The sequence below is a fragment of the Neomonachus schauinslandi genome, chromosome 6 (genome assembly GCF_002201575.2).
Source record: "Neomonachus schauinslandi chromosome 6, ASM220157v2, whole genome shotgun sequence".
In the NCBI taxonomy this organism is placed as follows: Eukaryota; Metazoa; Chordata; class Mammalia; order Carnivora; family Phocidae; genus Neomonachus; species Neomonachus schauinslandi.
Genome location: NC_058408.1, coordinates 149225961 through 149251844, shown reverse-complemented (window position 1 = coordinate 149251844; position 25884 = coordinate 149225961). Strand labels below are relative to the sequence as shown.

The window sequence follows — 25884 nt, the reverse complement described above, 5'->3', positions numbered from 1 at the left end:
ATGAGGCAACCAGACGCCTCTGGAACCCAAGTGTGACGGAGAACATACACATACTTAGCTTACGATGGCTTCGTAGATTATCTTCCTAATCGCAATGTGCAACAATCACTGGCCAACAAACAACTAATTAATTGCAACCCATGAAACACCCACGATATGGCCAGGAGATTATGGGAGGAAGGATTTAAGGATAAAGAAGTTTAAAAAAACAGCATCCTTTAGTCATCCAATGAGGAGACAATATTAAGTAGTAAGGTTTAGAAAAGATTTAGTCTCATGAAGAATAGTAATATTTTAGAGGCAATACAATAAGAGAGAGAAAGTATAAGTATCTGCTAAAGCTACAATCTCATCATTCCTCTGATGACAAGAGCCAGCAGCCGAATATTGTGATCAGAAGAACATCTAGTGGGTGCCTGGGTGGCTCAGTCGTTATTAAGCGTCTGCCTTCGGCTCAGGTCATGATCCCAGGGTCCTGGGATCGAGCCCCGCATCGGGCTCCCTGCTCGGCGGGAAGCCTGCTTCTCCCTCTCCCACTCCCCCTGCTTGTGTTCCTCTCTCGCTGTCTCTGTCTCTGTCAAATAAATAAGTAAAATCTCTAAAAAAAAAAAAGAACATCTAGCAATTTTGACCATAGGTTAACGAAGAGCAGCAAAATGGTTGCCGAGAATGTATTTTTCCCTCCTGTGTCACAACATAGTAAGGGACAGAAAAATAACTCCATGGTCTAAAACTTTAAAAAAGCTTCTTAAGATTTTAAGTAAAGTTTAATGGGTTTTTCTTTTTCTTCTATGTACCACAGGTATTTGTTTGGAAGATTAAGAAATCACCTTAGGAAAAACAGAAAACAGAACTCACTAATCATCTTCCATTTAGCCTTTTACATGAATAAATAGGGAAATCATTTATAATCACATCCATTATAAAGACTTCAAATTATTCCACTCTGTTTTATTATCTATCAACAGGAAGCATCCTTCCTCACCAGGACGTTCAGTTGGTGAGTTTCTTGTATGATTAACTCCTATTTTAATAGCCAAAGCGTCTCTCCAATCTGTGCAGCGAAGTCAGGAGTGCAAACCCACAGCGGCAGAAGGAGGTGAGAAGGTCCTGGCACCGGGCCACACGGGAGGACGCCCCACGGAGGACCGGCGCTGTCCAGGCAGCCGGGAGGTGGCCCGACGGTGAGGCTCCAGGTGCTTTACCTCTCCCTGAATGCCGGTGGCAGGTGCATCTTCAGAGTACCTTTCTCATCTCCAATTCATGTACTCATCTGTTCCTAAGGTGCTGGCGCCCATGGCATGCCAGGCCAAGCGCTCAACTGCCAAGACACTGGATCTGAGGGAGAAGCCAAGACACCTGCTCGCCGAGGTTCGATAACATCAGAGAGCCCTTTGCAGAGGACTCTGGAGACAACAGCATGATGCACAGGATGCCAGCGCAAACCGGAACACACAGCTTGCACACTGAGTTTCGGAGGAGACTGGCGGGTCCCCTGGAGAGAGGAGGGGGGCACGTGTTCCAGGCAGAGAGGCTTTGCAGGCAAAGACCGGAAGACAGGCGCAAGTGCAGCAGGCAGGAAACGAGCAGAACCTTCTGGGGCCACAAAATGAAACAAGAGGGAGCAAAGCGAAAGCAAGGGAGGAGGGGAGCTGACGGGTGTTTGGGTCCAGTCGGGAGGGGACACGCATGGGGTGGAGGGGACAGGAGCCCAGGGCACATTCCAGCTCCTTCTGCTCCGGCCAGCCAGACGCTGTCACTTCTTCTCCCACTTAAGCCTCTATTTGTCCCCTCCCCTGCAAGCAGACCCAGGCAGACACCAACTCCCCAGGCCTAGAAGGGCTCTTCTGCCTGGGGTGAGAACTGATACCTGGTGGGAAAGCTCCTCCTCCTCCTCATTCCTACAACTGCTCTCCACTGGCCTGAGGTGTCAGTAGCCGCTCCGGGTCATGGAGAGGAGAGAAACTAAACAGCAAAACCCTGTGGCTTAGCCGAGGCTTGCAGTAGAAGCCAAAGGGAAGAGAGATCGGGGCACTCGTCACCCTAGCTGGGTTCAGCTGCATTCCTGGGAACAAGTGTCATGTGCACGAGAGTCGGGGGCTGGCCAAAGGGCTCGTGGGGGTCGTGAGATGCTTGGACTCTGGGCTGTGGTGTGATGAGATGATCACGCACTCACAGGCTGTGCTTGTAAACCTCAATAAACATGATTTTAAAAAGAACCCACAGAGCCTGGGTGGCTCAGTCGGATTAAGCGTCTGCCTTCGGCTCATGTCCTGATCCCAGGGTCCTGGGATTCAGCCCTGAGTGGGGCTCCCTGCTAGGTGGGGAGTCTGCTTCTCCCTCTCCTCCCTGCTTGTGCTCTCTCCCTATCTCTGTCTCTTGCTCTCGAATAAATAAACAAAATCTTAAAAAAAAAAAACTACAGGGACCCTGATTCTGCTTGTCCACAGCAGGGCAGAGCCGAAGAGACTGCCGAAAATTCTGAACTGGGACCCAGGCATTCCTCCCCAGGCTTGGATTGTGGTCGCGGGGCAGGTGTCCCTGGCAGGTGGCAACGAAAGCTAGCTCCATGTCACAGCACAGAGACCTACTGCTAAAGAGACCAAAGCAGAAGACAAGGAGTGAAGTCAGGCAGGAGACAAAAACCATGCTGACCCCTTGGGTTTGGTCCAATGTACGGAGAGCGCCCGGGGCACCCCGCTCAGATCTGGGGACCACGGAGCACCAAGCAGTATGAAAAGTCATTATCTACTCCTCAAAGTAGAAATCTCAAATGAACAAAAATGCCCCACCCTTAGGGTCCACACAAGTGCAAATCAGTGAGCAAGAACTGTCACACACACCAATCGAAAAACCACCCAGAAGGTTAATATCAGCTGATAGTTACATAGCTATGAAACCATGATATCTCCTAATAAAAGGAAATATAAATGGATAGGTTTTTAATTCTCTGAAAATAGTGGTTTTTTGCCAAAAATATAGCACCATGGGTTCAGGAACATTTCAAAAAGAGATGACATATTTAATTCATAGAGATAGCAAAACCTCACTTAACTACCTCGGGGGGTCACAAAGGGTTGAGAGTGAGCTCACACCAGACTCGGAGGAGGTTATGAAAACAATTAGGAGCTAATGAGTAGACACTGGTAAGGCGAGAGGCAAAATTGCAGGCTGGCTGACTCTATCCTCACTCACGACAAGTAAAAAACCAAAGGTGTCATTTAGAAAATATTAAATTATTGGGTAGGAAACTTCAAATTCAAACACAGAATAAATAAAACCGATTTTTAATAGCCTGGCATTAACGACAGGCTGGTAGAGACAGACTCAGTGTCAACTGTGATACATAATTATAAGTACCCACTTAGGGTTCCTTCCAGGAGGAATGTGCATGCTCAGCTCTGAGACCCAGCAGCCAGAGATGCCAGCAAAAAGTCAGAGGACAAGCAGAGTAACCCCAGCACCTCCAGGGGACGCGGCATCCCCCAGATCCAATGGAAAGAGGCTGCAGAGAAGAGAACCTCAGGATGGCTGGATATTAGGTAGTAATTATAATACAAAAGCAATCGTCAATCAAATCCTGGAATGGGGCGGGGCAGGGATTAGTAGAAAGTCTGTGAAGTGAGAGTAATAAATTTTCCAAAAGATGAAATGCTGTCACTTTCAAGTTTTCAATGGAAATTAACAACCCAGCTTAGCATGGTTTCTGAGCTGGGGGGAAAAGGGGAGACTGGGAATTCATCACTTCTAAACTCCTTGGAAGCGACCTGGTGGAAACAAGACTTGAGAATGCCTCCTATATTCTAGGATACCTGAAGAGGTTATTCTCTTCTGAAGTTTAAGTGCACTGGCAATGACTTAACCCCGCTTATGCTATGTATTTACCTGGCGAAGCCTCATTTTCCTAACCAGAGAGGTGAATGGCAGCCCAGACACTACAATAATTATCCGAAATTATAAATAAGTGGGGGTGTGAATGAGACTATGCTCCACTGAACTTAACACAGTGCCAAAAAAAAAAAAAAAAAAAGATGAACTAGGGAAAAGATCTGAAATATCACACAGCTAGCGTGCTAATTTTGGGAGCTACAATTAGTTTAAAACACAAAGACACATCACTCTTACAGGATTGACGACTGCATTACACACTCAACGGATTTCTTTTAAAAATCCGTCTCTGTGCACACTTTGAAAAAATTACTTCTGGGAAGCAATGCAAGCAAATGATGGCATTTTGTCCTTTTCAGCCTATGCAAAGTTTCCTTTGCTGTTCACTGTCTGTTTTCAAGAGGTGACCGTTTCATTTCCAGAGAGCGGATCACAGAGCATCAATGCAGAGAGAGGCTCAGAATCCAGTCAAACCCTTTTCTTTCTTTTACAGATGGGAACAAGCAGACTCAGTGGAGTAGAAAAGTTTCTGTCTAGAGGAACTGGGGTTCAGAGACTCAGATTCCAGACAGAAGAACAGAAGAGGTACCCCGGACAAGCCAAAGCCCAGGGACCGGCAGCGGGCACGTTTTACACTTTGACGGAGGGACACGCACATGACGTAAGCATCTGACAATACGGAGGAAGCCGTATGCATCACATTTGGGCATTTCAATGTCTATGAATTACCCCTCGATTTAAAATTCCACTTTTTGATAAGGAGATCTTAAACAAAAATAAAGTAAGTACATTACATTCTCCAAATAAAAGATGAAGGTTGTCAGCTCGGGAAAAACAGCCCCAATATGCTGCTTACAATGTGCTGTCCTCGAACAAAGGAATGGTGTAATGTTGAAACTAAAGGAGGAAGGAGCTGCTCCATGCAAACAAACACGAGCACACAGACGCGGGTGACTGTGGCCAATCAGAAGTCACCAAACTCTTCACGCCCCAATAATACCACTTGCACACGTTTTTCAGGTGAGACCGTGAGGAAGGGACTTGCTCAGTGTCTCCTATGCCCTGATCCAGTGCCTTCCACCCTGCGGAGAAGGAGGCTTGGCAGCGAGGTAGGAGTGGGTGCAGAAGGAGTGGAAAGCCCACAGGGCAGAGTAAGGAGCAACAAGAATCCCACAAGTGAAGGGAAGCCAATGCAGGGGACAGAGTCATCTTCTCGTCAGACAGTGATTCGGGACATATCATATCCTCCACAGAAGAGGATGGACAGACTTGGAAAATGATCACTCTTTTCTACAAGTATTTCACAAGCACAGCACGGCACTTGTATGCTATAACACCTCTCCAGCCGATCGGGGCACCCTGCGTGAAAGCAGGTGCAGCCCACACATTCTCCCAAAGTGGTTTCACGGGGACAGATCATCAGGAGTCCCTGGCAGGGCACTCACTGGCCAGGCACCCCAGGAAGGGGCTCCTAATCACAGCCACAAAACTCCGAAAGAGGACGTGCCAGATTCCAGGAAAACTTTTTTCAATTAAAAACATATTTTACTTAAAAATGTAAATGAAAATAGTTATCCCATGATAAAAATAAAAGAACTAATAAAGAATATCATAAGATAAAATTTCTAAGAACTCATATAATTTTCATATTGAGAGATCCCTGGGGGAAAAGTCCATTTCCCGCCCCCCCCCCCATTTCTTCCCTGGGAGATCCTGTCCTTTTCTAAAAATGTAATTTTAGATTAAAAAAATAAACCCATATGTCAGTTCTCAGTGAGTCAGTCCAGGATCTCAGATATTACATCTGATGATCAGAACACATCGTGCTCCCCTTCTCAGCTCTGAGGACACAGGGTAGGACCAAGAATGACCCCAGTCCCATGCTTCCTCCTGCTGATGCAATTCTCCACTCCGGCCCCTGGGTTCCTGTCTTCCAAAAAAACCAATTGACTCCTGCTACCCCCACTCTTTTCTTTTCCTTCTTCCTGTCTTGCCCATCCCCCTCCTGCCCACTCCCTGGAACACACTTCCTCTGGACTCCCTCCCACCCCTCAGAGCTCAGAGCCAGTCCTCTCTGCTTGCACCAACACTGACCTAAGGATTTCGGTCCACTTGCCACTTTCTGTAGGTCCTTGTCTTACCTGCAGTCTCTGATTTGGATGCCCCAAGATATCATGATGTACCACCTCATCTGTTACCTATTTTGGGAACCAAATACCTGGTTCCTCCTCCTGCAGAGAGAAGGCTACACCTTTCTCTATATATTCCTGATGGCCTCGGGCCAGTACGACTCCATGGCTGGCACAAGATGAGTACATAATAGACTACGAAGTCATAGAATCCAATCCACGTTATCTTTGCATACATGTTAACAGTACAGATATATAAAAATGCAAAACCTGACAATAACATCCACAAAGATTTCTCCATTTAAAGCAGATCTGGACAATGGGGCGCCCAGGGGGCTCAGGAGGTTAAGCGTCTGCCTTCGGCTCAGGTCATGCTCAGGTCATGATCCCAGGGTCCTGGGATTGAGCCCCACGTCAGGCTCCCTGCTGAGCATGGGAGGTGACAGTGGGCTGACGGTGAATGATCTTCTCCCTCTGCCCCTCCCCACAGCTCATGCTCTTTCTCCTCTCTAATAAATAAATTCTTTAAAAATAAATAATATAAAGCAGACCTGGGCAAGCACTTAAGGCTCCTTTCTTGATAAGAACTTAATAAAACATCAGCCAAACTGACTGCACAAATGTCTAAGTGACTACTTTCTTTTTCAAGAAGAGTCCTTCTGGCCACTCCCACAGAAGCATCAGGTCCCTACCCACTGTGAACAGATCAGCTTCAGGCACCTGCCTGCCTCCAGAAGGCCAGGAGCAAAGTGCCAGAGTCACTGCCGAAGTTCTATGCACCAAGAGAAACAAGCAGGAGAAATACCAATGTGGAAATGCCACCAGGAAGAACAAACAAAGGAGCAGGCCTTTAAAGAAGGTAAGGCAGGTGGCTAGTGGGCAAAGGGGAAGCAGAGACCAGCCTAGAGATGAGCCCCGGCGATATGTGGAGCAGACCCAAGAAGCAGATGCATCCCCGGGGCAGGAAGAGGACGAGGAAGAATGGAAAGGCCCCTGGAGGACTAGAGCGGTAAGGAGAACCAAGGAGGCTTCAGAATGACAGTCTGCACCCCCAGCAGACCCCCCAAGAACTGCATAGTTCCATCAGGAGGGACTCCGCCTTCGGTTTTGAAATCCAAGGTTTCCGCTGAGGTTGACACCGTGACCCCGTTCTCTGGTTCCTTGTTTTTCCTTAACGCATCTTTGCGGATCATTCTGGTTGAGTTTTTGATGTCACTGGATGCCAGGTAGCTCTCAATTTAATCCATTTCACTGGATGTTGATGTGACCCAACCACCACGCTTCCCTGTGTCAGTAAGAAGGTATTACCTAGGGGGATGGGTTAGCCTGGTGATGGGTATTAAGGAGGGCACGTACTGCATGGAGCACTGGGTGTTATATGCAAACAATGAATCATGGAACACTACATCAAAAACTATTGATGTAATGTATGGTGATTAACATAATAAAAAAAAATTTTTTAAAGGTATTACCTATTCACATGGAAAGATATTCATACACAAGGTGTGGGGACACAAAGTAGAGAACAACACTTGCCCTGTATTTATCATTGGCTATGTTAAAACACATCTATAATCCACAGAGGAATAGAAAGAATTCAGAAATGATCATGACCAAAGGGCTGACGGTGAATGATCTGAGTGGTAGATTCATGTGTGTTATTTTACTGTACTTGATTCTTTTTTGTTCCCTGTCTCCGAGAAGCAATCAAAATAAAGAAATGAAAATTTCATTTAAAAAACAGTGGCAAAGTTTTGATAGTGAACCACAAAGAACATGCAGCACCCACCTCAGCTTGCTGTCACACAGGGCTGCCCACCGCTCTGGCTGCAGCAGGAAGGTGGGACCATCCCTGACACTCACACACTAGACACCCCCAAAGGGGGGAATGTATCGTATCACCTGGAGCAAACCTAGGTACTGCTGAACCAGCGGTTTGTCGTCATGCCCACTATATGCACCTGGAAAAATATGGCAGCAGAAGGGAGAAGGGACCAACTGGTAGACCTTGTAAATCAACAAGGTCACTTCCAGGGGTAACAGATCCACAAAGCTACTCCTCTGAAGGATGCACTGATGGGAACATGTGAACAGAGCTGTGACCTACCAAGGAACTATCAGAGGAAGACTGGCCTGACAAATGGCAGTTGCAGTAGTATTTTCTTCTATTTTAATATAAAATGAATCATTTAAAAGAAAAACAACAAAAGGACTTAGCAGACACCTAATTTCTCAGACATAACAACTTTGCATTTAACCTTGAGTGGTGACCACACAAAATGTGTAATGTCACAATGATATGAAATGGTATGAAAATATCATTTTCAAAATTTAATTACACATTTGTTATGTTTCACCTAATCAGACAATGAGGACTGTTGTTCTTCCTTAATCATTAAACTAGAGAGAGAAGAGAATTTATGCTAAAAAATAAAAAATACTGTCTCTAAGAATCAATCACTGTATCTAAAGGTTACACAGGCAAGAATAAAACCTGCTTTGTTTTAATAAGATACACCTTTTATAGCTTTTTTTCCCCTTTACCTCTTTCCTAATTCAATGTACCATATTGAATGCATAGGATTTCCCAAGGGAAAAATAATTCTGCTTGAATTATAAAAGTGTCACATTCACAGTTCATAGAGAATAATACTGCTCAGCTTCTCATCAAAATTATACTGCCTAGCACAGGATTCTAAATAAAGCCAGTGTAATGTACAAACTTACTATCTGACTCAGGATGTCAGGGGAAAGCAGTGGGCTGAGGGATGGAAAACCCTCCCTCCCAGGACCATTCCGCTCCCGCGTAAATTACTAAAACAGCTCTGGATGTGACTCTCCCACCACCCCCCCAGCTCACCGATTCCCCAGTGTTAACTACTTGAATGCTTTTAAAATTTGACTTCACATAAAGTCCATGATTTCATCGATACATATACAAAAATAATTTACTCCACCATAAAGTTCTCCACAATAGTTTGAATGGGATTTTTAATTATTTGCTATAATGGAGCTGATGATTTTCTAAGCACACGTAGCACACTCCTTTTTCACACTTACTTATGCGACAGCACCATCCAACATGTTTCTCGATAAATTTCTTCCTGGGCATATTTAAGGTCTGGTCTCTTCTTGGGCCTCAGTTTGGGCTACTTGGCATGGTGGCGGGAACACCAATCCTACATGAAGGCATTAAATACTCTTTCCATCAGCCAGTGGACAGGTCCAGAGAAGAGCTGCAGGGCCCATTTCACAATGTCACAAATTTGCACTGGCTTCAGCTACATTTACAAACATCTCGCGGGCCCTCCTCCTTCCCGCTGGCCCTTCCAGCTCTCTCCCCACGCTCTCTGCATCACGAAGCTATTTTTCTTGTCACCTTCCTTGAGTCTGTTCCTGCCAGAAATGGTTACTCCTTTACATCAAGAAGGTTGATGAAGGTTTGTCCTAAGGGTTGTTAGGGACCTAAAGAGAGAGACGGGCCCTCCGTGTCCTCTCGCATTATAAACAATAAGAAAATACAAGTCTCTGACCACTGGTGGCCATTCTCCCCTCGAACAGACAACTGAGCAAAGGGAGGAGATCTTCTAACCCCTGGTCACAGTTGTGCCTGTCTAATGCCTTGGACGCCCCAGCTCCATGAATCAATTATTCTCCTTCCTTCTGTACCTAATTTGAGTGGGGTGTCGGCGATCAGATTACTGCAGCTTTCCAGTAAGACCTGAAATCAAGTAGTCTGGGGCTCTGCCACTGTTCTCATTCCACATCGGGCTGATTATTCCGGGTCCTCAGACTCTCCACACAAACTTCAGAATCAATGTGTCAACATCCACAAAGATATTTGTTGAGATTCTGACTTAGATGACAATGAATGTATAGATCAGGTTGGGAAGAACTGACATCTTAACAACGTTGAGTCCTTTTATCCATACACTGGAGTATCTCCCCATCTATCTCTTGTTTGAGGTTTATAAAATTTGCAATCAAAAGAGGCCTCACTCCACAGAAACTCAAAATATAAAAATGAATCTACAAGACTTACAGCAAATACATTTATAAATACCATTCTGCAAGTGAGTTGCACATGAGCCTTTGGAGATCCTGCATCTTCAGTTCACTTGAGAAGGTCTTGTTTTAGATTGGTCGGGAGGTTTTTTAGACCATTTTAAACCCCCTCATCCTTCTTAGAAATAAAGCTCTGTGAAGAGGCTTCATGGGGCAAGCTGCAACTTGAAAATTCCCAGAGAAGAGCCGGTGGACATGGGATATAAGTGTTTCCATCAACAACTCAGCTACTAAAATGCAGACTTGTTACATGATTATGCTTTCTGCCCATCCCTTGAGAAAGCTCTTCCATTATTACTTCTAATGGACATCATGGTGGCCCTGGGAGGATCAGAGAGATGGTGTGCATCCAAAGGCTTTGACAAGTAACAGTGCCACACAAATACAAGGGATTAGGATTATTTCACGCTCCACAATCCGGCTGGACAAAAGCAGCAGATAAATTCCCTCCAAACCATATGGGAGTCTGAGCTTGGTGTCTCCATCCACTGTGTTATGTAAACAAGCATCAGGTAGCGAGAAGCTCTGTATCTGCACAAACACCAATAGCCAATCAGCTAGCAGCACCACGAAGCAGACACCGGATGATGGATGGGAACAGGACGCTGTCCAGAGAGAAAAGAAAATGAGCACCTAGTCCTAAACACAGCAGTGCACTCAGAAATGGCAGGTGGACACACGTGAAGAAGATACCCAGAATGTGCCACAGGAAGTAAATGAAGACATATCAGCACACAACAGTCGCATGGAGCCAGGTTTCCCATGACAGAGTGAGCAGAGGAACTAACACAGCCACTCCCAGAAAGAGGTTTCCAGCGGGGTCTCGGAGTAAGCCCAAGCTCCAGGTCTATACGCTCTACAACCTTCCCTTGCTCCTACAGATGTCTCCAACACACACATGCTTACGCCAAAGATTTAGCAGGCGATTATGACACCTCCCTTGGTCTTCCTCACCTCCCACATCAGATCTACCACCAACGGCCTGCAAATTACACCACAGGTCTCCATCTCCTTCTCGAACCTCATCACCAGTACGGCAGACCACCGGTTCTCGTCCAGGGGCAATGTTGCCCTGTCCAATGTTGGCAGGACACAGGTAGGAACATGGGGGTGATCAGCACGAAGGAAACCTGCCACAGAATTTTTTAAAAAGATAAATGCCAACAACTACTTATCAATGAAATCATTCATCATAGAGTTAAAATGCTAAAAGCAATCTCCTAGTATTCAATAATGGAAAAATTAACATGATGAAAAATCACTTGATTAAGTAAATGAATGCACATCAATTCAGGTGCATGTTCTGAACTGGCATTGAGCCACCACAATCATTATTATGACTGCTCATTAATATGGAAAGATGCTTGCCAGATAATGGTAAAGAAGCAGGAAACCAAATGGCCATCTATGTCGGAACTGTAAAAATACCCATGCCATGCACCACAACTGGTGGAAAACCAATACGAATGGTTGGCTGGCTGAAGGAGAGTGGGGCAGAAACCACTTTCATTTCTGCTACTATTACAATGAGCCTTGTGCTACCAAAGGGGGTGGGGAGGGTCTCAAGGAGGCAAGTGTATCCAGACGGGCAGCTTCAGATAATGTCTTGCCCTGCGGGTGGCATCTCAAGCATCCTATGGGAGCAGCTGAGAAGATTATGCACTGGGGCCAGAAGAGATCCCAGGAATCCAAAGCTAGGAAAATGCTCTCCCGACTATCAGTCTGGCAGAGGCCGGAAGCGTGGTGTCTGATGTGTTCAAATCCCTCGGCCAGACTGTGGAACTCTCTGCAGAGTCTGGAAGCCACAGGCCAGAAAGCAGGATGAGGAAATTGGAAGCATTTTGAGCTGAAGGTTTACTAAGAGCCACTCATAAAATATTTTCTTCACCTTTCCGTGGTTTTGCTTTAGCTGCTGCTTCTTTTTTGACATGAGTCATGACTTGACCTGCAAGTGTCTCTTCATCTGTTATAGTTAGAGAGAACTTGCACAGTCAGAACAATCCAGAACATCACGCAGATGAGAGCTGGAAGCCCAGGTGAAGCCAGCCCTGCAGGGAAATCTGCCCAAGCCTGGACTCCCATGCCTCGCCCCTCCTGCTGGTGTTCACACAGCTGCCAGAATGTTCTCTACACTAGGTCAGCCCTGGCCACTTCCAATTCCAGGTGTCGCCAAGGGAGCAACACCAGCAGAATTAACTGGGCTGATTTCCTGATTAGATAGGCAAAATCTTAGGCCCCCTCTCTAGAACTACTGAGTGAGAATCTGCATTTTAACAAGACCTCCAGGTGATTTGTGTGCACACACTGAGGTCTGGGCTCCCGGCACTGGGCACTGCCCCTCCAGCCCTTCCTCAACCACTGGCCTGGAAGGGCTCAACTCAACTTCTACCGTAGGTTGAATTGTGTCCCAGGAAAAGATTTGTTCAAATCCTAACCCCTAGTACCTGTGAGAGTGACCTTATTTAGAAAGAGTCTCTGCAGACAGATTCAAGTTAACACAAGGTCATAGTAGAATAGGGTAGGCCTTAAATTCAATATGACTAGCGTCCCAAGAAGAGAGACCCAAAAACTCAGACACACAGGAGAACACGGTGTGAAGGGAGAGACAGAGATGGGGATGAAGTGTCTACAAGTCAAGGACCGTCAGCATCCCCAAGGAGCTAGGAGAAAGGCACACAACAGACCCTTAGAGCACTGTTATATCTGAATGCTTATGTCCCCTGCCACGCCACCCCAAGTTCATATGTCGAAACTGTACACCCCAATGTGATTTTATCAGGCGCTGGGACCTTCGGGAGGTGGTTAGGGTCAGATGCGGTCATGAGGGTGGGGCCTGTGACAGGATTAGTGCCCTAATAAGGATCACAAAAGAGCCTGCTTCCTGCCCCTGCTCTCCACCACGGGAGGGAAAACCAGTCTATGATATTGTGTGACAGTAGCCCAAATTGACAAAGACAAGCACTCAGAAGGAACAGGAGAGAATAAATTTGTCTTAAGAGGCCACATCTATGGTATTCCGGGACAGTAGTCCCAGGAGACGGACACCACCTCCAGGCCTGGCTTGTCCCCACAGCTCCTGAGTCCGGGCCCTCCCTCTCCGCTCTGTGCCAGTAGGAGAACTCTCCGGAAAGCCTGGCCTGCTGCTGATTCTCAATCAAGTGTAAACCTTACCTTCGTGCTGGCTTCTCCTGAGCTGCCGACCCTCAGCGGCCGGATGTTCTGGTTCAACAGGACTTCCCCCAAAGCAGACAGCATGACCTGGAAGGTCACCATCCAAACCACCCCCTTCCTCTGTCCTCGTGGGTGATGAGAGACGGGCAAGCAAAGCCCTGACTCACATCTCTGCTACTCTTGGGTTAATCAACACAATCAGTAGCCATCCCCAACCTCAGAAAAAGAATGAAGAAATGTTTCATTGTTTGCTGTTAGCGCACTTTCCTGGCTCAGATGCCACCTGTTTCTTTAAGCTGCATCTGGCCCCTCATCTCCTCGGCTGGTTCCCTCAGGACCCAGAATCATCTGAGTGGAAGGAGCTGGACGGCAAAGCTCTCACCTCCTTGCCTGACACGGCCACTAAGCCCGTACCAACAGACGCCACGGATGCAGGTGGCTCCTGAGGATAGACGGGCTCTGCAACCGCAGGACACAGCCCCTGAGAGGCTGGGTCCCCCGAGGCGGGCAGGGCAGCACCACCACGGGGAGAAGCAGGACTCGAGCGAAAGCCAGAAACAGGCAGTGCCATCGAACACAGCAGTGCAGACGAGGGGCGCACAGATTCATAATCCGGGGCGCGTCCTCACAGCTCTGGTGAGCACTTTCACGGGAGTCAGAGCATTTGGAACTCTGGCTGCCTCCCTGCAAACCAGGTGGAACCAGCCGGGGCTGTGCCCCCCAGACAGGGCCAGCCAGTGAGGCTCACTAAAGCTCTGTTTGTGGAGACAAAAACCAGAAACAATCCAAGCTCCCAAACGCAGAAAACTGGTTCAAGCAGTGATGACATAACCAGGAGGTCATAAGCAACCTCAAGAAATATGTTCTTGAAAGATACTACAGGACACAGGGAAATAGGTATGGGAAAAAAAAATCAGAGCTGTAAAAGCCCATGTATATACATGTACCTACAGGTCAGTATGCACATATGTACATGTCCTACATACCACATATCCCATAGATATCTGATGACACTAAGGAGAAAAAGCACGCCATTTAAAAAGACAAACACACTAACAGGGTAATTAATTCATAGGAGAGGAACGATAAATGAGTCTTCTTTTTCTTAATCAACATTTGGCATTTTCCACTTTTCTAACAAGATCACAATTACATTTAAAACTGAGGACAAGGACACAGTAAACGTTGCTTTGTTTAAGAGAACCGGTAAATTACATCCTTACGAAATCTCGCAATCTCACAAACAGCACTAGAAGTGGACAACAGGAGGGCTCAGGGGCGGAGTGGGCAGCAGCAATTTCTGTAAATGAGCCCTGGAAGGTCAGGAGTTCCCTGTGAACCTCATGTCCTCATCTGCAAGGAGATCCAATGACTTCTGATCCTTATTTGTCATCATCCCTAATACACCAAGACAGCTTTTCCTGAGGACACGAAATTCTAAACTCCCAATTTATGATAGGCAGTGTGGACCCCAGATGCCAGCTTAGAAATGGACAAAAAGCAACAAAATCTTCTGATAAGGAAGAATTTTAGACAAGCTGTATGGCAAGTGAGTGCTGTTCATTTCAAGTCAGGATACGGTTTTTAAGGAAATGAAGAGTACTTCTCAGAGGACAAAACTCACCCAAAACGCCATTTACCATAATCGCCACACCACAATCACCGTACAATCTACTTCCAACACAGACCCTTCCAGAGAAGTCCAGACAGATCGGCACCACGAACGGTAAGAAGAAAGCCAGCACCCAGGGGCAGCCCCAGGAAGGAAGACAAAGCCTCCCGCATCTGTGCACCAACCTCAGCTTGGGGACCTCAAATTCAATTACTCTTCACCCCCGTCCAATCCGCTCACAGAGAGGGAAAGTCACCGAGCCACGGGGGCCCACGACTTTGTAAGACAATGGGAGACACACAGAAAATGAGCCATGTTCTCATACTAAACTGAACAGGAGAAACAGCAGAAGAACCCTGAAGAATGATAAAGAGCAGCATTTTTAAATGTGGGGTGAGATACACTAGCCATTCAGGAAAAAAATTTAGTGCCTCTCAACCCCCAATTTGGTTTTTTGTTTTTGTTTTTGTGAAATACATTAGTTCAGAATAGACTAAAGGATACTAGAGTTAGAAGATGCCAGAGGGTATCACATGGAATAAAGGTAAGAATGTTTTCATGAAACATCTTTCAGCTTTATACACACATACACACACACACACACACACACACACACACACCACACCCCAAGAATCTATTTCTTACTGTGGATCATGGTCAAAGTTTCCCTCTACCGAAAGTTCTTGAATTCTCTCTAGACACACCAACAGACTATGCCTAGGAGGCAGGGTGGTCACTTCTAGGATCACTCCACAGAGCTAATATTCCAATATTTTGTAATTCAGTGAAAACAGCAATGCCTATGTTAACTCTGATTGTAAAGCCCCAACCACCCCAAATCTAGCCCTGCAATCCACGAGTGGCCAAGAAAGAGAACCACCTGCTGCCAACACAGTGGGACCATGACCAAGATCTGGTCCTCCTAGAAGCCTTTGTGACCAGCCCCATCAAACTCCCTTTACTCCCCTTCAAACACACCCAATTGGGAGGCATCTGGTCAAAGTTGTTGTTTTTGTTTGTTTTTGTTTTGTTTTTTGTAGAAGGGAAGAGGCAGAGGGAGAGGAAGGAGAATCTAAAGCAGGCTCCACACCCAGCGTGAAGCCTGACGTGGGGCTCAATCTCACAACCCTGAGATCATGACCTAAGCCGAAATCAAAGGTCAGACACTCAACCGACTGAGCCACCCAGGCGCCCCTGGTCAAAGTATTTTTAATTGCTTTACGCATGAACATACCATATGTCCACTCCATGGAAAGGTCCACCAGAAATGGTGTTTATGCCTTTACAGCCCCAAAGCATCAAAGAGCTGTTGTCCACCAATGTGGACGACAGGTATGGGCCCTGTTTCTGAATACTGTCAGATGGCTGATGCTTAGCAGCATTCTCCAAGGGAGTTGAATAGAAAATAACGAGGCTCTGGAACCAGGCAAACTAGGCTGAAATCATCACTGTGCCCCCATGCTAGCCATGTGGACTTAGTCAACTTAATTACTATCTCTGGTTGTCTGCATCTGAAAGCAAGGAGAGTACCTAACAGTTTTATCATAAGGATTAAATAAGCTGATACATGTAAAGCACCTAGGACGGTGATCAATGCATATCAGCTGTTGCTATTCTAGCACGTGGGGCTCACGATTCTATCAACCACTGGAATTAATTCAGGGAGGCTTCCCAACCCCCAGATGTTGTGTTCTCTAGAGGAGGCATTCTACTTAAGTCTCTAAGAATTAAAGGCTAGGAGAGTTGGTTGGGTTGGCTATGAAGATTTCTGAAATGCAGAAACCGGAATCTGACCCATCTCTCCAGGCAGCTGGAAAACATCACAGCTTTCTGAGAAAAAGAAGACCACCAGCAGATGTGAGTTTTAGGGAAACACGGAAATACAGTCAGGAAATAAGAAAGGGCAGGTACAAGCACTGAGGGTGGAGAGAGTAGAGTTAAGAAACTTTCTGCACAACTTTATCAAGAAGAACTGAGGACATGAGCAAACACGGATGTGTGATATCACAGCCAAGGAGAACAAAGGGAAGAGAATGGCCACATCTGACTTTGGAGAGGCCACGTCTGAGTGCCACTGGGTCATACGTGAGGGAGAGGTGGACCATGATCACACAGAGGAGAGCAGAGAAGAGAACCAGGGGGCGCTGGCCGTGGTACAAGGGCCCTCTCATAGGATGGGAAGGAGAGAGGGAAGCCTGATGGCAGAGAAAGATCCCACAAGCTGAGTGTTGAGAAAGTCTGGGCATGACTGTAGACCAAGTGAAAGAGCAATCTGATATGCAGACAGAAGATTCTAGACTGACAGGATGGGTAAAGGATTGATCAGAATCCTAGAGGCAGGGGTGGGTGGGAGAGACACTGCACAGGTAGAAGGTTACTCTCAGGTGGTAGGATGGGAAGTGAGAAAGGAAAGGTGATGGCAGACAGATCCTAAAGGATCTTTTCAGCAAAGCAGACAGACTAGCATCATTTGCTAAAGGTGGTGGCAGGGGGGTTGGTGATAAGCCTCAAGCTTGAGAGGTTGCCAGAAATCGCTGGTAAGGTAAATTCACTAAGGAATTTAAAGATTAAAAAAATATATATTTTTGAGCACAATTGTACAGTTGCTATGGAAAAGAATATGGTAATTCCTCAAAAAATTAAACATGACATTACCATATGACCCAGAGCACTTCCACATCTGATACACACCCAAAACAAGTGAACGCAGAGACCTGAACAGTTTCACAGCATTATTCACAATGGCCAAAAGGTGTAAACAACCCTAGTGTGTCCGTCAGTGGATGCATAAATAAACAAAATGTGATCTACACATCAATGGAATACAATTCTGCCTCGGAGAGGAATGAGATTCTGGCATCTGCTACACTCTGGGAGAGTCCTGAAGATATTATACCAGTGAAATAAGCCGGTCACAAAGAGACAAATGCTGTATGATTCCACTTACATGAAGAACCTTGAATAGGAACATTTCCAGAGACAGAAAATAGGCTGGTGGGTGCCAGGGGCTGGGGGAGGGAAAGAACAGGGAGTCCCTCTTTAATGAGGATAGGGTTTCTGTTTGGGGAGATGAAGAAAGTTCTAGAGATGGATGGCGGTGATGGCCGCACAACAGTGTGAATGCCACAGAACCGGACCCTTGAAAACGGTGAAGATGGTACCTTTTATGTGAATCACCATAATAAAATTGTTTAAAGGATCTGGCAGGAGTCCTGAGGCGGGGGCATTCACTGAGGGACAGTAAAAAGCAGCACAAAGGGGAGGCTGTCTCCAGACAAACACGGACGCCGCAGAGAAGGGGCAGAAGTGCCCCAGGCAGAGAAGGGAGACAGGATAGGCCACACAGCCCCACAGTTTCTTCTCCCACATCACAAAAACATACCCATGTAGTCTCCCCTTTGTGTGTGTGCTCACTTACATTCAACAACCCAGGAAGAATGTGTGGTACTGAGTCAAATGGAAAGCAGCACCGCTGACGACCTTGACGCCATGTTCATCCTGCAGCTAATTATTGCCCCCAACTCCTCTTGCCTCGGTCTCCCTTGAGGCCTAAAATGCCGGGGCTGACCCTGCTGCCAGGCCGATGCAGGGAGCAGCTGCAGCTCTGGGCAGGGGAAGGCAGGGTGCAGGCTCCGGGGACAGAACAGCCACGGCCCACCCCCACCCACCAATCCCATCAGCTCACCCCACATGATCAAAACGGCCACCAAGGGCCACCCTTTGGGAAACGACATGTAACCCCTACGAAATGCCACAGTCTTTTTCCTATTTCATATTTTTCATCTTTTCTCTATAGAAGATAATTCACAACTGTTACTTCCACTCCCGCAGAGCAAAACCTGAAGCGTGAGAACAACATAAAAACCGGGGTCCTGGGGTGGGAGTCTTTGAACCCCACCTGTACAAAGAGCACCTATGGTGCAAAAACGAACTACAGAATTAGCAGCAAGGGAGGCAACGTTTGAAACAAAACTCCGTCGCCGGCCGGTCTTGCAGACGTAAAGTTGTCATCCACGCGTGAACATCCCTGAATGCACTCCCGTCTCACAAGAAAACAACCACTGAAGGGAGGTCTTGCAAGACTCCAGTCACTAAATAATTTGACACAGAGGGAGGTGGGCAGACAAAAGTCAAGCCCAATCAAATTTAATAATGTAAGAATATATTTAGAAATCTAAAATTACTTCTGGGCTCAAACTTCCTGTAATTTTTATCTATTCTTACACCCGCCGCGCCTGTTTTTCTGAAATGCCACAGGATGTCGTAGTCAATGTCCTGAACACGTTGCTAATTTTAACCCTGGAGCAGTAAGAAAGCTTGAGGCGATATCAAGTCGTGAAAATAGTTAACCTAAAACTTCAATATACGTACCACCTCGCTTTCTCTACAGATCATCAGTTTTTTTACAAGAAACTCAAATAAAGATCAAGCAATTCCACGGAAGAATCCAGCAGCTCTGCAAGACAGCTGCACCACCTCTGAAAGCAAAGGGCCAGTGTGGCTCCAGCCATGCTGAGTTATGACGGTGGCCCTGGTCACAGCAACCATGACACACCTGACGCACGTATGTCTTTGTTCCAGACGGAATGGGAACCTTTCAAGCTGGGAAATCAGTTTCCAAAACGTTTTCAAGACAACAGCCATAACAATGTCTTCTGAAATTACACATTAAAAGAGCATTAAGGGAGGAGAGCGAAAGCAAAGGCAGCTACAATGAACAGTTGCGCGAAAGCCGCAAGTTAATCACTCAGAAGATTCTTGCTCTCTGAAGGACTCAGCTTGGCAGCCCCCTGCAAACCACACCTCCGTCTGCAGTCAGTCAGCCCCATGGAAACTGCCAGAATGGGGAAGCTGGACAGCATGCAGGCCCTGGGCTGCTCCAGGGGCCCGCCCCGTGCTCCGCCTCCCGGCACCTCCACACCGCAGCCCCAAGGACCTCACGTGCAGTGAAGGCATCTTTCTTCCAAAGGGCAACAGGGCGAGAACAAGTAATCCAAGGTGGTGAAAACAGTGGGGCGGTGGGAACGCTGGATCCCTCGCTCTTCTGGGCAAGCAAAAGACTCGCTGCAGGACCAAGATGCATCACCATTCCCACAACATAGCTTGAGGTCCGACCGATGCCTGGGACACCTACAGCCTCAGCACCCCCACCTCTGCCCAGCCCCCGAGACACCCCGACAAGTGACGTGCAAACACTACTCTCATCAACATCCTCACATTTACGTAAAGTAAATTCAGCACATCTCCTTGCGGAGGAGCAAAGAGAGCAGTGACCACTGAAGAGCACCACCAGGGGAAGGAAACCAAATTTCAATACACAGAGAGCAAGACCGTGCTCGCTACAAAAGCCACCCCTGGGCTATCACGCAAGTTCAGCCTTTGTAGGAGGCAAAATCCCACCTGGGGAACCCCGCAGCTCACAGTGGGCCTTGGGGATGGCCGGTCCTGCTGCACCCAAGGGCCTACCTTCACCCTGACGGTCTGGTCCGACACGCTGCTCATCATGTCGCTGATGGATCGGAACAGCTGCAGCAGGGACTCCATGAAGTCCGCCTCTCCTTTGTCTTCATAGAGTCTACAAAGGAGCACACGACACTCGATGGGGCCTCGCAGACGGGGCCTCGCCTCTGTTTGCTCCTGCATCAAGAGCCATGGAAGGTGCTGCTGCAGTGACAACTCAGAACGTGAGGGAAAATCCTCCACGTCCAGAGAACACGGGAGGCAGCTCAGAAATGGGGTTCATCTGGACCACGCGGCTAGGGAGCTATGTCCTCCCGCTGAAGAAGCTGGTTTTGAACCATACCATTTACTGCTTTTTTTCATTGTAACATAACAACGTTTTATAAATCTGCAAAACGGAAATGTATAGAAAGGGACGGAAGGAGAGAAAGAGGAAAGAAGGACCAGAGGAAGGAGGAACAGGGAAATTCAGCTTTAATGCTACCCCGCGGAGATCACACCATTTCTTTTGGTGTACTTCCTGCCAGTGTTTTTTTAAACCCACAATGTCACATAATTAACATAAATTTAATTTCCTGAATTTAAAAACACGATCTTGTAACCATTTGAAAATGATATTATAAGAGTAAATTCAAAATTACTTTATTTCAGAGTAATGACACTATACAGATTCATCCATCACAGAATTGCTGGGAAAATTGTCAAGAGGTAGAGCATAATCAGTAAATGGATAATAAGGAAGTTGCACATTGGTTACATGTATACAAATATATGTTGCTAATTATAAGTAAGTTTCACATATAAATTATTTATTAGCAGTTATTTCAAGTCGTTGTTACTAAAAAGCAATGCATTTGCATTTTAAAATGTTTCAACGCAGATGTTTTCTTAATATAGACTAGTTTTCTGCCAAAAGTATACCATACCTGAAAACTTGTGTACCATGGAAAATTTTGCAAACTAAGTGATAATTAATTGCCCTAGAGGTAATCTTATATTTAAATGAGTTCCACTGTAGCAACAAATTCTGTCTAAAACGGGAAATTGCAACCTAGTGTATCTGTTTTTTTTTTTTTTAAAGATTTTATTTATTTATTTGAGACTGAGAGAATGAGATACAGAGAGCATGAGAGGGAGGAGGGTCAGAGGGAGAAGCAGACTCGCTGCCGAGCAGGGAGCCCGATGCGGGACTCGATCCCGGGACTCCAGGATCATGACCTGAGCCGAAGGCAGTCGCTCAACCAACTGAGCCACCCAGGCGCCCCTAGTGTATCTGTTTTATAAAGGATTTTATTCAATAGGATTTTGTTTAAAAGATGCATAGCAAACAATCAAAAGTATCGAGTCATGAACTCCTGCTTGCAGGGAAAAGGAAGCAACAGAGCAACATTTTACAGACCGGTCCAAACACTTAGGGAGGCTGCAAACATGCAGTCATTCTCCTCAGGACGTCTGCCAATTCCTAGAGCTGCGTGGGATAGGAGACTGCTCTGTAGAGTGGGGTTTCTATCAGTCTCCAAAGATAATGAATGATAACGAATTAGAAAATGCCAAGGAGATGGGTCCCAGGTGACACAGCAGACTCTCCACTGAAAATCCTGGAGAACCAAGAGCAAACCAAATGTAGATGGAGGCTTACGAAGGCTACACACAGCCTTGACAGAGAGAAAGGTCAGTCCCACTGTCTCTGCCTAGAAGGGGAAAGGATGAATCATTTCTGAAAGAAGAGCACATCATCTGGAGCTACATTTAAATAAAAATTAACTAAACATAGAAAAGAACAGACCCCACATGGCCAAATCAAAAAAAAAAAAAAAAAAGGACAACAACAGAAACAGAAGGACAGGTGGTCAAAATATTGCAGCTAGCTAGCAAGAACATCAACATAAATATAATTATTATATTTTAAAATGGGAAAAATGGAGAAAATAAAAAGATGGAAATATGAAAAATAAAGAGATGGAGAAAACAGAGATGGGAAAGTATAGTAGAGAAATAAATCTACAGAAAAGAATCAAATGAAAATTTTAAAACTAAAAACTATAACATCTAAAATTAAGAATTCATTATATGGGTTAAATTGAGATTAGGCTGAGTAAAAGGCAGAATTAGTGAAGTGGAAGATTATCAACATGAAAATAAGCATGGAGAAAGAAAATAGAGAAAAGCGTGTTAGAGATATGTAGGGTATAATAAAGAGGTCTAATACACATGTAATTGAAGTTCCAGAAGACAATGAGAGACACAATGTGACAAATATGATACTAAAATAGATAATGACCATGAATTTGCCAAGACAAATAGAGAAATCAATCCAAAGTTCAAGAAGCCCTGAAAATCCAAAGTAGGATAAATAAAAAACAAAAGCATTCCTATACAATCAGAGTAAAACTGCTCATAACCACAGAAACAACAAATTGTAAAAGCAGCTAGAGGAAAAACAAGCAAACAAAAAAAAAACACACTGTCACCTTCAAAGATGTAACAAGAAGTCTAAAAGCTGACTTCTCACCAGAAATGATGGAAAACAAAAGAGAAGAGAATAGTATCTGAAAGAACTAACTGCCAAACTAGAATCCTACATTAACTAAAAATATCCTTTAAAAACAATGAGGAAATAAATGATCTTCATACAAACAAAACCTGCAGCAGACTTTTATTAAAAGAAATTCTATAAGGAGTTTTTTGGGGGCAGAAGGAAACTTATCCCATAAAGAAACATGAAATTGAAAGAAAAATGAAAAAAAAATAAATATAAAACTTATTGAATTAATACTAACTGTACAAAATAACAAGTCATGTCTTACGAGGCATAAAATATAGGTATCTTGAAATGCATAACAATAATAATAAAAAAAGGAGATTTCATGTGGAGATGGAGTGTTCTCTTTCAGCCACGTCTAGTGTTATCAGGGGAGTGACAATAGTAATCATTTTAATTATTCTGTAAGAATTCAAACACACATGTTGTCACATGTAGGATAATCAATAAAAAAACAATAGAAGAACGTGTCACTAACATGTTGAAAGAGGAGAAAATGAGACAATAAAAAGAAAATCAGGCTTGGTACAAAAGAACACAGAGAAGGAGTAAAAGGAGAACATAATATAGATGGGTAAAAGAAAATGAACAGGAAGACAGTAGGTACGGGGCGCCTGGGTGGCTCAGTCGTTAAGCGTCTGCCTTCAGCTCAGGTCATGATCCCGGGGTCCTGGGATCGAGCCCCGCATCGGGCTCCCTGCTCGGCGGGAAGCCTGCTTCTCCCTCTCCCACTCCCCCTGCTTGTGTTCCGCTCTTGCTGTCTCTCTCTCTCTCTGTGTCAAATAAATAAAATAAAATCTTAAAAAAAAAAACACATGGACTAAAATAGATTTAAAAAAAAAAAAAGAGAGACAGTAGGTACAAACCCATCACATATAAACAAACTATATCCTCAGTTAAAAGGATTTTCAGACTGGATGAAATAAAGATACAACTATGTGTTACGTGCAAGAGACAGACCTTAAATATAAGGATACAGAGAGGTTAAAAGCAAAAAAGAGAAGAGATATTCCATGCAAATATTAACCAAAAGATAAAGGGAAAGTTTTCATATCGATTAAAAGGATACAGGCATCCCTCTGAGACACCGTAGGTTCAGTTTCCAGACCACCACAATAAAATGAGTATGGCAATAGAGTCAAATTAATTTTCTGGTTTCCCAGGACATATGAAAAATATGTTTACACTATAGTGCAGTCTATTAAATGTGTGACAGCATTATATCCTAAAAAAAAAGTACATACCTTAATTTAAAAAAACTTCATTGCTAAAAAATGTTAACAGTCATCTGGGGTTTTAGCCATTGATAATCACTGATCACAGAGCACCATAACGAATACAATAATAAGGGAAAAGTTTGAAATATTGCAAGAATTACCTGAACACGACACAGAGATATGAAGTGAGCAAATGCTTTCGGAAAAATGGCACCAACAGGCTTGCTTGACACAGGGTTGCCACAAACTGATTTATAAAAACCACAGGATATGCAAAGTGGCAATAAAGCAAACAGCAATAAAGTGAGTTATGTCTGTAAATCCACAAGAGAGAGATCACAATTCTAAATGTGTATGCCCCCAGTAACAGTTTTAAAATCTGTAAGGTATAAGTAATGAGTCCATGATATCTAAATTTACCAAGAATCCCTCAAGGATGTAAATTTACTTATTAGTTTCTCTGCTGCCAATCAACATATTTAAAACACAGAAATGGTTAATAATTTACAGCATTCCTACTGATGCATCTGTCTGTAATGAAAGGGAGGCCTCTGGAGTCTCACCTCTCGGTTTTATCAAATAAGTTTGACCCACCTTCACATGGAGGAAGGGGTGAGGAAAGAACTCAGAGGGCTATCAGTAAGTAAACAGATGAGTAAGACCTAGTTATCATTCCTGGCTCTATTTACACATTATAAGTACTCATTATCAGGGAATGGCAAGATTGTTGTCTATTAGCTACATTCTATTTTTGTGACCCAGGAAATGACAGCAGAATGACAGATCTGCAACAACTTATTCATGATCAATAACTAATTATGCACAAAGCTAATGCCAGATGACAGGCAAAGCTTCCACAAAGCACCGGGAAGACAGAAGAAGAACACAGCACTAACTAGCTTTAGTAATTTGCTTCAGAAGGTCTGAAGCAGGGCGCCTGGGTGGCTCAGTTGGTTAAGCGACTGCCTTCGGCTCAGGTCATGATCCTGGAGTCCCTGGATCGAGTCCCGCATCGGGCTCCCTGCTCTGCAGGGAGTCTGCTTCTCCCTCTGACTCTCCCCCGTCTCATGTGCTCTATGTCTCTCTCATTCTCTCTGTCTCAAATAAATAAATAAAATCTTTAAAAAAAAAAAAAAAGAAGGTCTGAAGCAGGATGTGTCTGTTTTCTGGCTTTCCACTTAATGTGATCCACCCACACAGAAAACACAGACAAACAAAAATCAGCGGAGAAGTGCCCCTGGCTGTCAGGAATCTTTCTGTGGGTTCTGAACCAAATATCTTTGCGCCAGAGTTTTAAAATCGCTGTTCTCACTTCAAAACAAAATGAGCCTACTAAACAAAACAGAAAGTATGGATTTGCATAGTGAGAAAGACAGTGGGATAAGCTTCCATATCTTCATCTCCAACGATTCACCTCTTTGTTCTTTGGAAGAAAAATGACTGTCAATTATCCGGGAATTTTACAAAGCTACTACATTACCTGAAAACAGAGCAGACCATTTTGAAAGAAGAAGAAAAATAAAGAACCTCTAACGTTTATTCCAACTGCAAAGAGAAAAACACTCTTGTCAACTCCAGCTGTGACCACAATTTCTTTCTCCCAAGCTAATAAGTGGGGTGCAGGTAAGAAAATGGGAACACTTGTTTGCTTTCTCCCCGAGCTCTGCAAACACCACACCAGAGAGCTGCTCAGAACTTGTTATGGAACAAACACTCACGACACCTGTGTAGGACACAGGACTGCTTTCTCTTTCAGCAGCCTATACGAAACGGGAATATTATTTCATCTAAAATTCATGC

At 45.0% G+C, this 25884-nt stretch overlaps 1 protein-coding gene across 1 annotated transcript in view; it reads right to left on the bottom strand.

Moving 5' to 3' along the window:
* The window catches only part of DOCK1 (dedicator of cytokinesis 1), a 428835-nt gene that overhangs the window by 337019 nt on the left and 65932 nt on the right, over positions 1-25884 (bottom strand). The window contains exon 23 of the mRNA XM_044916230.1: positions 20332-20440. Within this exon, the coding sequence (XP_044772165.1) occupies positions 20332-20440 (109 nt within the window). The remainder of the gene's footprint in view (positions 1-20331; positions 20441-25884) is intronic.